Raw genomic sequence first — 15,735 nt, forward strand, 5'->3', positions numbered from 1 at the left:
CCCTAAACATGGTTCTCCAAGAAACAAAGGAGGGAAAGGCTCCAAAGCCTGGGACTGGGTTTGTGAGCCTGAGGGAAAACTGCAGAGCGCACACTACCAAGCCAATGCAAGAGGCTCCAGAAAAACTAAATGCTAAAAAGGCCGCAGATATAACTCAAGGAACACTGCCACGCTGGATAAACAGTTTCTGTGAGGTAGAGAAAGAGAAGGCATAGATTTTAGGAACTGAGGACTAAGTCTGAGAGGATTTTTACATAGTGGCTGAAGTCAATCAAGGTTGAATTCTGGACTCAGATTCCCAAATTTAAGCTTCTGACCCACAGCATCTGTGACCTGTGCCCTGCCTCAGGAGGTGTGTGCATGCGCTGCTTGGGGGACGCTAAAGGAACATGGGTGTGCACACAGTCGGTACTGCGGGTTTATTGTCATCAACAGATCACTGCATGAGAAACTGAAAACAAAGGCAAGGAGAGGTAGCTTATAGATGGTGGCTTCTTTTCTCTGTATAAAAATGTAAAAGCACACAGAAACTACAGAACTGCCCAAGATGACCAGGGAAAAACTCTCAGGAAATTCCAATGCTGAGTCCCCAGCTCTATACATACTCCACAGGTAATTTTGAAAAAGCAAAGCGGGAAATCTGGAAGTGGGGGAGAATAAAGGGGAGAAGGCAGAATTCCACCCCAATACAATCTGAAAAGGAGGCAAAAGAACAAGCCTAGCCCACAATCAGCTGAGCTTCAGATGCACCCCTGGAGGCCAACACTGGCCAGCAGTGTGAGGCACAGCGAAAACCACTGCACAACACATTATTTGCCAGGTGGTGGTGGCACAGATGTTTAATCCCAGCGCTAGGGAGGCGGAGGCAGGTGGATCTTTTGAGTTCGAAGCCAGCCTGGTCTACAGAGTGAATTTGAGACCAGCCAGGCCTACACAGAGAAACCCTGTCTCAAAAACAAAATGAAACAAAGCAAACAAACAAAAACCCACAGAAAAATCTAGGGGGAAATAATCTAGACCGCAGTACAGAGAGTTAACTTTTACTATTGTTTTTGTTGAGGAAGCTCTTAAGAGTCCAGACTTGTATTGATGTGTTGATTTTCTGAAGTTTGACTAAGGAGCAGGTGCTGGGCAGCTGAGATCCAGGAGGCAGAGAAGGGGAGGGGGAGGGAGAGGCTGAAAGGCTGTGTCTGCCTGAAACTTCCCCTGTGCCCAGTAGCTAAGGCAAGAAGCAGTGCTGCTCCAAGAGACACCTCACGAAGGCTGCTGGCAGCTCTCAAGTGAGGAGGCCAGGCACTAATGACTTCAGCAGCAGCCCTGAAGGGGGCTTTATGGGCTGTTTAAATCCTATAGCACTGTATTGTTTTTTTTAAATTTTATTTATTTATTGTATTTCTAAGTACACTGAAATTGTCTTCAGACACCCCAGAAGAGGGTGTCAGATCTCATTTCGGATGGTGGTGAGCCACCATGTGGTTGCTGGGATTTGAACTTAGAACCTTCGGAAGAGCAGTCACTTCTCTTAACCACTGAGCCATCTCTCCAGCCCCCATGCACTGTACTGTTAATGACAATGTACACAAAAGTCTTTGGGATGCCACAGGCACACTATAAATCAAAATACTGAAAACATATGACCTCACATGAAAACACCTGTTGCCCATGTATGTCTTCTGGTGCTTTCAACACGCTACAGAATGGAAGGAAAAATGACTTAGATCCAAAATATAAGACACTCTCTTCTCTGCTAGACCAACGCAAGAATATAACAAGAAGGCTGTGAAGCGGCTCAGAATGCGGAGCTCGAGCAACGATGGCAGGAGAAAACCCAATCCACGATTGTCCTACCAATTGCACACGCGCACTCTGGCAAGCACAAGCCTGCACACACTCTCTGCCCTGCCTTCCCGCCCACACACATAGTAACGACAATGACAACACTCGGTCACAGCGGAGCGGACGCGGCGCTGCCCCTGCTCACCTTGTAGCACCTGTATTTGTACAGAACCACCAGGAGGATGGTCATGACGACAATGACACTGATCATGATGGCAGCATTCAGGATGGAGTTCAGGGCTCTTTGGCCTACAGTCTCAGTGTCCTCTGTGAATGGGGTGTAGATTCTGAAGAGGGAAACAAAACACAGTGTTAATGCATATGTCAAACCTGCAATTAATTGTGAGGTCTTTGCTTTACTGAGTCTTTTAAAATGTACCTTTTGTAGCTCATCAGTCAACTAGGAATTTTTTATTTGGTTGGTTAGTTTCGAGAGAGAATCTAGTAAGTAACCCCAAGCTAGCCTGGAACTCACCATGTAGTCCAGGCTATACTTGAACATGGGATCTTCCTGCCTTTGCATTCCAAGTGTGGAGATTATAGGTCTATACCACCCTAGCTCTAGGTAATATTTTTATTTGTTTTTTATTTGTTTTGTTTTTGTTTTGTTTTGTTTTGTTTTTCGAGACAGGGTTTCTCTGTGTAGCCCTGGCTGTCCTAGAACTCACTCTGTAGACCAGGTTGGCCTCGAACTCAGAAATCCGCCTGACTCTGCCTCCCAACTGCTGGGATTATAGGAGTGCGCCACCACGCCCGGCAATATTTTTTAAAAACTGTAAAAATGCAGACATGTATACTTTTACTTTAAGTTGTGTGTACCTTGTGTGCATGTGTACAGATGTCCAAGAAGGGCAGACACACCCAGCCCCTGGAGCTGGAATTAAGTGGTTATGAGCTGCCTGGTGTGGGTGTCGTGCACCCTCTAACGAGCCATCTCCAACCCTCTAGCTAATAATTTTTAACTTAAGAAAATAGCTATCCTCTAAAATAACGACTTCAGAGTAAAAGGAATAGACTATGAAAAGGTAGGCACTGGCTCCATCTAGTGGATGCTTTATACTGAAATAATGATCTCACCCAAGGTTTTCTCCACAGCTAATTAGAATCAGTTACATAACCAGGTTCTGCCATATTAACTACCGAGGCTGAACAGTTATTAGAGAGAGGTGACAGGGTTTGAATAATGGTCTTTTATCTGTAGGGTAACTATAACTGGAGTTGTCTTCTCTATTTCATTTACATAAAAATCCCCGTGCAATGACCTTACTTCTGCCCTTATATATAGCAGGCATGGCCACGAAACTATAATGGCCAAGGAACTTAGAACAAGCAAGCTATAGAGGTAGTTCCTGCAAGGAGTGCTCTTGGCTATGATGCCTGCGCCCCCTTTTCAACTTCCTCCTGCTGCTGAAGGAAGCTGAGGCTCTAGTCTGGACCCTAAGGAAACCTAGGACAGAAAGAAGCCGAAGAAAGAAGCCCATATGCTTCGTGACTAAAAGATCAATATACCTATCTGGGCTGCCTACCCCTGTGTTGCTCTGTGGGAGAGAGAAAAAAGGTGTGTCATTTGAGTTTCTATAAGAGGCTCATAAAACAGGGTATGGTGACACACACCTATAATCCTAGCACTCAGGAGGCCGACTACATAGTGAATGCCAGACTAGCCTGAGAAACAGTAACCAGGCTGCTATGAGAAATACTAGGAAGAATCTAGTACCAGTAGATGAAGGTAGCTATCTTTAAAGATTTAACACACAAGCCAAGATGAAGACAACAGGAATATTGTTTTCAGACAGTCTTGTGTGGCTCAGGCTGGCCTGGATTTGCATTGTTTGTAGCAGAAGACGGACTTGAGTTGCTGATTGACCCTTCTCACTGCCAAGGGCTTTGATTAGGCCCATGCTTGTGTCTCAATCATCACATGGCGATCCCCCACATCCATGGTTCCTAAACCTCTAAACTTCCATGAGCCATTGCCAAGCGCTAGGATTTCAGGCCCTGCCACCATGCCTGCTGGCTCAAAAGTAAGAATTCAAAAGGTTAGAACTAAAACAACAACAAAACAATACAAAACAAAAACCATCAAATTATCAATCCCATCATCTCCACTGCCTCTGGCCATCAGAAAAGATGGATGGTCCATGGTGCACAGGCACAGAGATCTTCGAGAGAATAACAATATGCTACGAGGAAAAGCCACACTGGCCTAGACCATGACACTCTTATACGTACAGCTGCCCATCCTTCCGGGTATAGAAGCTGACTGATTTGATGGTGGCCACGACGACGACCATGCAGAGGGTCACAGGAACGAAGAGCATGATGACATGCTTGGCTCCATATTTCAGTGTCAGCTCTTCATCTTCCTCCTCATCTTGTTCCACCACCTGCCTTGAGTTATTCTGGGGTCGGCCATTAGATACTGGCTCAGGGTTGTCAAGTCTCTGCCTGTCGTGGTGATGCTGCTGCCGCTCTTGGCTGTCATTCTAAAAGCACGAGAAATGCATTCAGTCAACCAGACTCTCAGTGCAAGGCATTCTCGAAGTACAGCTGGGATAAACGGTAATGGCCCCATCAATACTTACGTTCAAAAAATGTGAAGCAAGAAAAAGCCACCTTACAGACAGTTCTAACGTCTAGATTCTATCTCCCGCTGTTCCCTGAGGAAGCCAGCCCTCCCTCCCTCTTGCCTGGGTCCTGGCTCACTGCGCCCCTCCTATTCCCCTCCTAAGGCAATCACGCTCCTCTTTGGAGGCTTGGCTTAAATACTATAGACCTGCATCGATTCTTTTTGTGTATGGGTGTTTTCCTTCATATACTTCTAGGCACCACACATACACTTGGTGTCCACAGAGGCCAGAAGAGGGCATCAGATCCCCTGGAACTGGAGTTACAGATGGTTGTGGGCTGCCATGCAGGAACTGGGAATTGAACGTGGGTCCTCTGGAAAAGCAAGTGCTCTTAGCCAACCACAGAGCCAACTCTCTGCCCCACACGTCCCTTATGCAGCTACGAACTTAGAAATCTCATCTTTTCAAATTCATGAAGTATTCCCTACCTGATTATTGCTGTTGTTATTATTATTTTGATTTTTCCAGACAAGGTTTCTCATGTAGTCTGAGCTGTCCTGGTAATAGTCTCACTCTGCAGACCAGGCTGGCCTCGAACTCAGAGATCTACCTGCCTCTGGCTCCAGAGTGCTGGGATTCATTATTAATAATAATTTAAAATGCATGTAGTGATATTCAAGATATCTTTCCGTATTCTTTCTCACAACACTATGTAAGACTACAATCATTTTTAAAAATTCCTTAATTTAAAACAAAATATCCCAGCCAAACATGGCGGCATATATCTTTAATTCTGACTCGTGGGAGCTGAATGTCAGCCTGTGCTGTAGTGAATTCTAATGAGCTCCAGGCTAGCCAGAACTACACTGAGGGACCCCAATTCCCAAAAACCCAAACAAACAAGCACTCTCTGAACAGCACAGAGCCTTAAATAATTCCCATATTCCCTGTCCCCATCTTCCCACCATCACTAAGCCTGATAAAGAACATAAATGCTAGACGGATGGACTGCATGAATTTACAATCTTGTATAAAATCCTACTTTGCTCGGTTAAACCCAGGTCTCATCCTGTTACTGTCATTCTTTTTTTAAAAAAACAAAAATAATTTTTATTGATTCTTTGTGAAATTCACATCATGCAACTCAATCCCACTCATGTCCCTGTCTCTCCATATTTCCAACCTTGCAAACTCCCCTGCAAAAGAAAATAAAACAAAAAATCTCCCCATGGTAGCTGTGGAGTGCCTCTCAGTGCGCCCTTTTGCCCAAACAGCTTTACTTGCAAATGGTCATTGCAGTGAGTCACTGGTCTGGTTTGAGGCCTCTGGCTTCTACACTATCAACACTGGACGCTCAGTGGGAGCCATCTTGGACATCCTGTTGTCGCCCTGTGTCATGGAGTCCTGCAGCTCTGGCTTTGCAGGACTGACCCCTTCCCGTGCTCCAGCAGCTCCCACATGAGATGCTATGTTCATCCTTACTGTACTGAGCTTTCTGTCCCCTCTTTTTTTTTTTTTTTTTTTTTTTTTTGTTTATGGTGCTAAAAACTAAGCCCAGGGCCCCATACATGCTCAGCAAGAGCTCTTCCATTACCAAACTAGAGTCTCAATTCCTGGCTTTACTATATTTCTAAGTGTGTGTGTGTGTGTGTGTGTGTGTGTACAGATACTTGGGTCATTGTGTGTGGAAGGATGTGACCTTATCCAATGATCCATCTCATTGGTCCATGGCTTTTTTATTTTTTTCTTTATTTTGGTATTTTTTTGCTCATTTGTTAAAACGTACATTTTACCAATGGTAAAATGAATAAAAAAACAATAACAGAGCTGGTGAGACAGCTCAGAGGGCAAAGGGACTTGTTGGCAAACCTATCAATCAACTCCCTGAAACCACATGACAAAAGCAAAGCCAACTACCAGTGTTAATAGTCACTGTTGGTAAATAACACTTGATTAAGCTAAGTTCTTTCAGGAAGATGATTGAAAACAAGCAACCTTCAAATCTCAGTTCCAATTACAGAGTGTGACTGTTACTGTGGAGTCTTACCACCACTCATTACAAACACGCTCCGTGGGCGGTTGCTGCCACCCACCAATCGGTACAAGCCTGACAACCTGAGCTCCATCCCCAAAACCCATATAAAGGTGGGAGGAGAAAAAGGCTCCACAACGCTGTCCTCGGACCTCCACAGGCACATGAGTGTGTTCAAGCACACACACACACACACACACACACACACACACACACACAGTAATAATACATTCCACATTCAGTAGCAGCATAAAATTATATCTATAAAACGGGGACTGTAACATGTACATATCCTTTCATTTTCAGTCACTCTATTGCCATCCCTTTACAAGTGAAGAAACAGACACAGCTAGTGAGTGTCAGAGGGTCTGAACCCAGGATAGCCTGCCTCCAGAAAAAAATTCTCCTTAACCTATCATACCCGAAACAATATGGGAGCTTGGAAGACTCAGTGTGGGCTAAGATTCTCCTTAAGTTCTCTTGCAACATACCCATCTTTGGTGGTAAAAATATCCCCACGGGCTTAAATGTTCAAATATTCAAATACTCAGTCCCTAATTCATGATGCTTTTTAGGAGGTTTAAGAGGTGTGGTCTTGCTGGAAATACGTCATTAGGGGCAGGCTTTATGATTTCAAAAGCGACTCCATTCCCAGTGCTGTGTGTGTGTGTACACACACACACACACACACACACACACACACACACACACGCGCGCGCGCGCCTGTCTGTCTGTCTGTCTATCATCCTGCTCCAGCCACTATGCATGTCTCCCACCATGCTTCCCTGTTATGCTAGTCATAGACTCTACTGCCCCTGGAAGCATGAACCCAAATAAAATCCTCCTTCTATAATTTGCCTTGGTCATGGTGTTTATCACAGCAATAGCAAAGTACCTAAAGCACCGTCTCACAAGTAATCAGGAGACTTCTACTGTACCCCAGATACTCTGCAGTAGCAATACTGAAACCAGTAATCTGGGTGTGGCAGGCACACCTATAATCCTCAGTACTCAGGAAGCTGAGGCAGGAGAAATGCAAAGTTGAAGGCAACGTGGTAAGCCCCAGTCTCAGAATAAAACTTTAAAAAGGGAATGTAGATCAGTGGTAAAGTGTTACCTACCACGAGCGAGGCCTTCAGTTCAAACTGCAGTCCCACAGAACGGGTCCTGGCTCTTTTAAAAATTTCCTTTTAGGGACAGGTTATAAAAAACTTTATTTGCCCTACCAAGGACTTGAGACTTTATCCTATGAGCAATACAAAGTCATAAAGACTAAAGTCCCATGTACACACACACACACACACACACACACACAGAGAGAGAGAGAGAGAGAGAGAGAGAGAGAGAGAGAAATCAAGCTTAGTGTTCAAGTCATCAGCTAAATCTGTGAGGTCTGTGTTTAGCAATACAATTCTAACTAAATGATGAATTAATGTTCACCATTAATTAAATATAGGTGTAACTTTCTTGGCACCACAGCCCTGGCATCTGTCTGTATGAACAGCTAATTAGGCCAAGATAGATGAAGCACTCGTTCCTATACTGGATATTCTGGTTAGTAAACAGCATGACCCCGCCCCGCCCCATCCTGAGCTGAACTGGTCTAGGAGGGCGTGGTTCACTTAACAGTGAATGGTTTTCTCTCACCCAGGTCACTCACTCACTCACTCTTCCTCTTGGTCTATAGTCTTTGTGTTTTCAACTTTCAGAAGGTACAACTGATTTTAAAGGTTAGATGATTTTAAAGTAAGAAAGTATGAAAAAGCATATACAACCAGTTTCTCATTTTCTTCTTAAAGTTTAAGGTTTCCCTGCTCATGACCTGCTGTCTCTCAAGACCCAGCTTGAATGCTACTGACCTGAGCTGGGACCCAGAGCCCCTGTAAACAAGGCTGTGGTCTGCTTCTGCGCTCTGAGGCCCTTATGCACCAGAATAAAGACATCTTTTCCTTTTTCAACTTGAGACAGAGTCTTGCTACTCTGTCCACCAAGTCAGCCCTGAGCTTACTTACACCCAGTCCTCTGTCTCACCTGTGAAGGAGCTGGGACTACAGGTCCTGGGTCCTTGTACCTGTCTCTTCATGTTTCTATTTCTTAGTTTTCTAGGCAGTCACACAGCCACTGTATAAATTCACTATGTTTATTTGCCTGATCCCTAATAGTGAAAATCTAATTCACTTTCAATCTTTTGCCTTACAAACAACGCTGCAAGGAAGGCCTTCTTAGTCACCTAGCGACACACACTCACCCAACACAGTCGTAGAGCAACTTCTCTGAGGAATAATTGATGAAACAAGGTATACTTGAAATTCTACTACATTTGCCAACCTGCCCTCATTTCTGAGAAACTGTGCCAGTTTAGAGTCTTGCCAATGTAGGAAACTGTCAGTTTCACCACACCCTTGCGAAGTCATGGGAGCAAATGCCTGGATTTCTTACCAATTTCGTAGGTGAGATACAAGGTCTCAGTGTAATTTTTATTTTTACTGAACACTAGTGCTCTTGCATAGGACTCAGGTTTTGTTCCCAGAACTTTCATAGTAGCCTGTAAACTCCAGTTCTAGAAGATCCAACACCCTCTTCTGACTTCCTGCATGAATGTGGTAAACATTTACTCTCACAGGTTCATGCACATACATATAAAAAAATTTAAAAAAGAAACTATATTCCTGTCTTTTTCCATTCCTGTTATATAAATTTGTTTCAGTTTTAAAATACCAATTACTACATTTGCTACACTGGGGGGTGGGGGTGGGGACTGAATGACAGCCACTGGTACACAGGCCACTGGACTCCTGAAGTACTCTGAGGCAAGGGACATAAACAAACACAACTACTACAGTCTGGGACCATTCTGCAAAGAATAAACAGGTGGTGAAGAAAAATCTGGGATGTGATTACTTTGGGGCAGTATAGAAAAGACACCAGAAAGCCAAGCCAGGTGGTTAGAAAGACTTGAACGGCCTGTTGAACAGTAAAGCTACAAACTCAGTGCCTCAGGGTCTTCTAAACCCTGCACCTGCCAAGATTCTGTCCTGCTCAGATCCTAGGCGTTATCTATAAGCCCTTGGAGTATCCTATTAGGACTGTTTAGAGAGGCTTTGGGACATACCAGCAACCTAGACTGTGATCTATGGGGAGGGAAGAGTTAGCTTGGCCCCTAAAGGCGGTAGAAAACTAAGGCCAACCATGTTTGTATGGACCATTAACAATAAAACCCTGGCCACTGAGGCTTGAGTTTGTTTCCCTGGTGAAAATACTGCAAGTGTGTTGTTACATGCTGTAGCCAGCAGAATTAAGCACTGTCTGCATAAATCCACTGGAATCTCAAGCAAATGCCCTCTGGCCTGCCTGATGTGCCTTCTTCTATTACCAACGATAATCTGTAGTCTTTCACTGCAATCAACTGTAACAGTGAAGACTATAGTTTTCCTGAGATCTATGAGGCCTTTCTGTGAATTACAGAACCGAGAGTAGTCTAGGGACTCCTGCCCCAAATGTCTTGTACATTAAAATTACAAAGCAGTGCTAAGAGAAATTAAAGAATAGGAACAAAACAAACAGGACTACACCAACAACAAAGTGCGTCATAGGAACAAGCAGCGCAGAGAACAGGTAATCTGCAAATGCAAGAAACTCTTAGGAAGTTCTATTTGCGGAACATATCAAAGCTTGTCACACACTGCTTGGATAGCCACCATTGAAAAACACTCCCACAAAAGGCAGGCTGGACGTAGCTCAGTCTATAGTGCTCGCCTGGTTAGAGAGCAGCTCTAGGAAAATAAAAAGGAAATGACTAGCGGTGATGTGGAGAAACTGTGACCCTTGTACTTTGTTATCTGGGACATAAAATGATACAACCACTAAGGAAAGCAACGTGCGTATTCCTGAGGTGGGTGGGGTTAGCCGTGGTGGCAGAGCCCTGTATTGCCAGCACTCAGGACATTGAGGCAGGAGGACATTAAGTTTAAAGCAAACCAAGACACTGCTCAAAATTATTAAAAATAGCATATGATCAGCCGGGCGGTGGTGGCGCATGCCTGTAATCCCAGCACTCTGGGAGGCAGAGGCAAGCGGATTTCTGAGTTTGAGGCCAGCCTGGTCTAGAGTGAGTTCCAAGACAGCCAGGGCTATACAGAGAAACCCTGTCTCGAAAAAACCAAATCCAAAAAACCAAAAAAAAAAAAAAAAAAAAAAAAAAAAAAAAGCATATGATCTAGTGATCCCATTTTGAGGGTATTTACTAAATTACTAAATTGCAAAGAGGATCTCAAAGAGATGTTTGCACAACCACATTCACAGAAGCACATTGTCCTTTATAGCCTGGATACCATTGACAAATGATACCAAAAGAAACACTATAAATATACAATAGAGTATTTCTCGGCCTTAAAGATATCCTAGGCAGACATGGAGGTGCACACCTGTAGGCCTGGCTATGCTGGAGAGAAAATGGGAGGGAGCAAGAAGGAAAACAATGCACCAAGAAAATCCTGTCACATTATAATATGGATGGCTCTGAGAACACCGCACTAAGTGAAGTAAGCTAACCTGGAGAAGGCAAGATTCTAGAGTAGTCACACAGAAAAACAGAAAAGTTAACTGTTACCATGCAGATGGGCAAGACAGTTTAATGGTTCTAGATTACAATGTGAATGTGGTTAATATTAAACTATGAGTTAAAAACTGGTTAAGATGAGTCAGGTGCTGGTGGCACGTGCCTTTAATCCTGGCAACTGGGAGGCAGAGGATCTCTATAAGTTTGAGCCCAGCTTGGTCTATAGAATGAGTTCCAGGGCAGCCCCGGCTATAGAGAAACCCTGTCTTGAAAAACAAAAACAAGCCAGGTGGTGGTGGCACACACCTTTAATCCCAGCACTTGGGAGGCTGAGGCAAGAATTTCTGAGTTCGAGGCCAGCCTGGTCTACAGAGTGAGTTACAGGACAGCCAGGGCTATACAGAGAAACCCTGCCTCAAAAAAATAAAATAAAATAAAAAATTAAAAAAAAAAAAGAAGAAAAACAAAACCAAACAAAATACAACAACAACAACAAAAACAAAATGGATGAGATGGTAACTTCAAACTGTGTTATTTGCCACAATTGAGGATTTTAGTTAAAAGACCTACATAAATATAGAATTATACTATTCCTGGAAGACTAGCATTATGAAAATATCAGTTCCACAAATCCTCTACACAACATAGGAATGGAATCAATGCAATCACAAACTGCCAGTTGACCTTTTAAAAGAAAGGTTTGCAAATTGACTGAAAAAAAAAAAAAAAAACCACTAAGGACTTAAATATACAAAATAAGTAGACCAGCTGGCCTTGAACTCAGAGATCTGTTCCTGTCTCCTGCTGTTGGGACTAAAGATGTGGACCATCAGGTCCAACTATTTTATAAAGAACCAAAACCAAAATAACAACCACTTTGTTAAACAGCGATATCAAAACTTAATATACAATTACAGTGATAGTAGGAATGTGTGGCTGGTACAAGAACTAACTGACCAATGGGACAGGTCTGTGAAGCAGTGTGCCAGGGCACAAAGACACTTCCCTGCAACAACAGTCTTCTTCAAACGCAATGCTGATCAAGGACATCCACTTGCAGAGAAACAATGTCCACTTAAAGTACTCTAACTGAATATCCACAGCACCTTATTTGTAATATGTCAAATTGGAAACCCCCCAGATATTCAAACAAGGCATATATGAACTATGGCATAAGCATATAATGGGCTACAACTCAGAAATAAAAAGAGACTACTGACATAACACCCATCAACTTCAAAATAATTATGCCAAATTAAGAAGCCAGTCAAAAGAGTCTGCAGGATTCTATTTATTTTTGATTGTGAGACTCGCCTTTAATGGCTGAGCCATTTCTCCAGCCCAGCACAGTTCTAGTTCTATTTATATACACTTCTGGAGGAGTAACACCAGAGGGAGGTAACAAAAAGATCTGAGGGTGGTTGCCAGGGCAGGGAGAGGCAGGAGGGCAGCACAAAGGGAACACGGGCAGCTTGGGGGTAATGGGGTCTCTTCTTATCTTCTCTAGGATGGATTTTTACAAGTATTTATGCATGTTATAAGTCATCACATTGAACCAGAAATGGTGGTACATACATCCCAGTGCTTAGGTCTCTGTGAGTTCAAGGCCAGCCTGGTCTAGAGTGAGTTCTAGGCCAGGTAGGACAATTACACAGAGAAACCTTATCTTGAAAAATACACACACACACATACACACAAAAGTCATCACACTGAATACTCTACTCCATGTGGCAATTATTTCACAATGAAGCCATTCTTAAAGATTGTCAGCAAGGTACAGTAGCACATACTTATACTTTCTGATTGAGGCAGGAGGATATTGAAATTGAGGCCAGTCTGGGCAATTCAACAAGACCTCATCAAAATAAACTGGGCCTAGTGGCAGCCAACTGTAATGCCAACACTTGGGAAACTAAGGCAGATGAACAGTCTAAACTACACAGAAGGATGGACTCTCTTTTAAAATAAATGAAATTAAGTTTAAGTATCTTTTTAAAGGAGTTTTAAAATATGCTTTGAGTTCTAGTATAGCCAGTGCTACATAAAAAGACCCTATCTCAGAAAACAAAAAAGAAAAGAGTATTTGAAAATTGTTAAAATGAGATGATACTAAAAATACAGGGTTTCCAAAATTAAAAATCTTGTTAACTACTAAAATGGTTTAGACATAGCATTATTTTAAGAGAAATTAAAACCAGAAGTTTTTCACAGGCATGGTGGCCATGCCTCTGAACACATGGGAGACTGAGGTAAGAGGATGATTGTAAGATAAAGGCCAACATGCGCGAAATGGCAGGCTCCAGGACAGCCATGGTTACCCAAAACCCTGTGAAAAAAAATTATAAAGAGCAAGCAGTAAGCTTTTTACTGTGGAAAGAGTTCCAACAGTGTCAGCCAACATACACTGAAGTTCTAAGTGCAGTGCACTCAGTCTCAGTAATTCCCAATAGACAGACATCCGTGCTCTGTGTGACTTCTAAGGAGTTTTATCATTGTGGCTAGAGAGACAGCTCAGAGGTTAAGAACAGTACCAGGGTTCGGCTCCAAGAACCTACATCAGATTTTACTCCAATCTAGGTGATATAATGTTCTCTTCTGTCGAATAGACAAACATGGAAGCTGGCCTCAAACTCACAGAAATCTACCTGCCTCTGTCTCCCAAGTATTAGGATTAAAGTCACACATCACTTCCTTTTCTGATTAAAATAAAATCTTTTAAACAACAGAAGTGTAAATAAATTAAAAAAAAGAAAAGAAAATTGTATCATTATTAGCTTTTCTGGTTTTTTTGTTTTGTTTTGTTTTGGTTTGGTTTTTTTGAGACAGGGTTTCTCTGTATAGTCCTGGCTGTCCTGGAACTCACTCTGTAGACCAGGCTGGCCTCGAACTCAGAAATTCGCCTGCCTCAGCCTCCCAAGTGCTGGGATTACAGGCGTGTGCCACCGTTGCCCAGCTAAGCTTTTCTTTTGCCTTTTTGTATCCTTAAGAGAAAGAACGGAAGCAGGGGGGGAGGGGGCTTGAGGGGGTAGGGTGTGTGTGTGGCGCACGCCTGTATCCCAGCACTCTGGGAGGCAGAGGTGGGTGGATTTCTGAGTTCGAGGCCAGCCTGGTCTACAGAGTGAGCTCCAGGACAGCCAGGGCTATACAGAGAAACCCTGTCTTGAAAAAAAACCAAATCCAAAATACCAAAGGAAAGAGAGAGAGAGAGAGAGAGAGAGAGAGAGAGAGAGAGAGAGAGAGAGAGAGAGAACGGGGCCAATAAGAGTCTCTAGTCACTCTTGCCCTCTTGTCTTCTTGCCTCTTGCACTCCCCCTCTCCCATTTCCGTCCCCTACTCTCTCTACATGGTCATGGCTAGCCTCTCTATTTCTCTACTCTCTCTGCCTTTCTCTGCTTCTACTACCCTCTTAACTCCCCACCCCCATGCCCTGAATAAACTCCATTCTATACTAAAAGAAAAGAAAGAAAAAAAAAAAAATAAGAGTCCCCGGTCTCCTAAGACCTCATGCTCATGGCTTAGATTCTACAGTAATAAATGCGGAGTCCTAGGCCGGCCCTGGTTGGGGTTAGAAGAGTAGCTTAACTCAATGACTGAATGGGAAATGGGAAAGCATTTACTAGTTCTAGGCAACAGTTCCAATAATAGGAAAGAAAGGCATACATAGATTCATGTATACAGGATGAAGCAGATAAGGCTACACAACTGATTTATTGTAGTTCTTAGTTTTTATATCTTCTCAAGATAATTCATCACATGGTTTCTTTAAGCATTTTAAGTATTACATTCTATACATTCATAGTAAGTCATGTGCTAGAACTCCGAGGCTTAAGGAGTTACAGTCTAATTGTTTACATGTCTTTCCATTAATCCCAGCACTCGGGAGTTAGAGGAAGGTGGATTTCTGAGTTCGAGGCTAGCCTGGTCTACAGAGTGAGTTCCAGGACAGCCAGGGCTATACAGAAATCCTGTCTCGAAAAAACCAAATCCAAAAAAAAAAAAGAAAAGAAAAGAAAAGAAAAAGAAAGAGAAACCAGAACCGGGCAGTGGTGGCGCACAACTGTAATCCCAGTACTTGGGAGGCAGAGGCAGGCGGATTTCTGAGTTCGAGGCCAGCCTGATCTACAGAGTGAGTTCCAGGGCAGCCAGGGCTATACAGAAAAACCCTGTCTCCAAAAAACCAAACCAAAAGAAAAAAAAAAAAGACTAATACCTAACTAAACATTTATTATCTGTTACTAGCTCTGTAAGTTCATTCTAATTTTAAAGTAATAATTTTTATGTCATAAATTAGCACAGCTTTGTCAAGAAACAAAGCATCTGCCTTGTGTCTTATTGTTTTTGAAATCTTGCTCTAGAATAAAATGTCCTTCCAGTTCCTTACTTTGTCTTATATCTGAGAAACACTGGGCAGAGATGTCCATCTGGTCTCTAACTCTGAGACCGCTCAAGGTCTCACCACTGGCAACAGATCTGCTCAGTGTGCTGAGAAACTGGGAACTAACTATCAAACATCTGTGAACAAACAATTTTATATATTCACCAAAGAAAAGAGCACAGGAGCAAATACTACATATGCATGCAGTTCTGAAAGTGTGTGTAAGTGTGTGTATTTAGAGTAAACGTGTTAAGAGCCACAGCTAGAGAGTAACTCCTGTGAATAAAGGGTGAGGACAGGGAGGAGGATCTTCAATTAGTTTCTGGGTTGTTTGTTGTTGTCATAAAACTAGTTTCTCTTTCCA

At 43.1% G+C, this 15,735-nt stretch overlaps 1 protein-coding gene across 2 annotated transcripts in view; it reads right to left on the reverse strand.

The window, feature by feature from the left end:
- Psen1 (presenilin 1) overlaps positions 1-15,735 on the reverse strand; it is a 46,482-nt gene that overhangs the window by 17,608 nt on the left and 13,139 nt on the right. For both annotated transcript variants that reach the window (XM_052185478.1, XM_052185479.1), the window contains exons 4-5: positions 4,069-4,322; positions 1,982-2,123 (exon numbers count right to left, since the gene is read on the reverse strand). In XM_052185478.1, coding sequence (XP_052041438.1) covers positions 1,982-2,123; positions 4,069-4,322 — 396 coding nt within the window. The remainder of the gene's footprint in view (positions 1-1,981; positions 2,124-4,068; positions 4,323-15,735) is intronic.

The sequence above is a fragment of the Apodemus sylvaticus genome, chromosome 6, assembly GCF_947179515.1.
Source record: "Apodemus sylvaticus chromosome 6, mApoSyl1.1, whole genome shotgun sequence".
Classification (NCBI taxonomy): Eukaryota; Metazoa; Chordata; class Mammalia; order Rodentia; family Muridae; genus Apodemus; species Apodemus sylvaticus.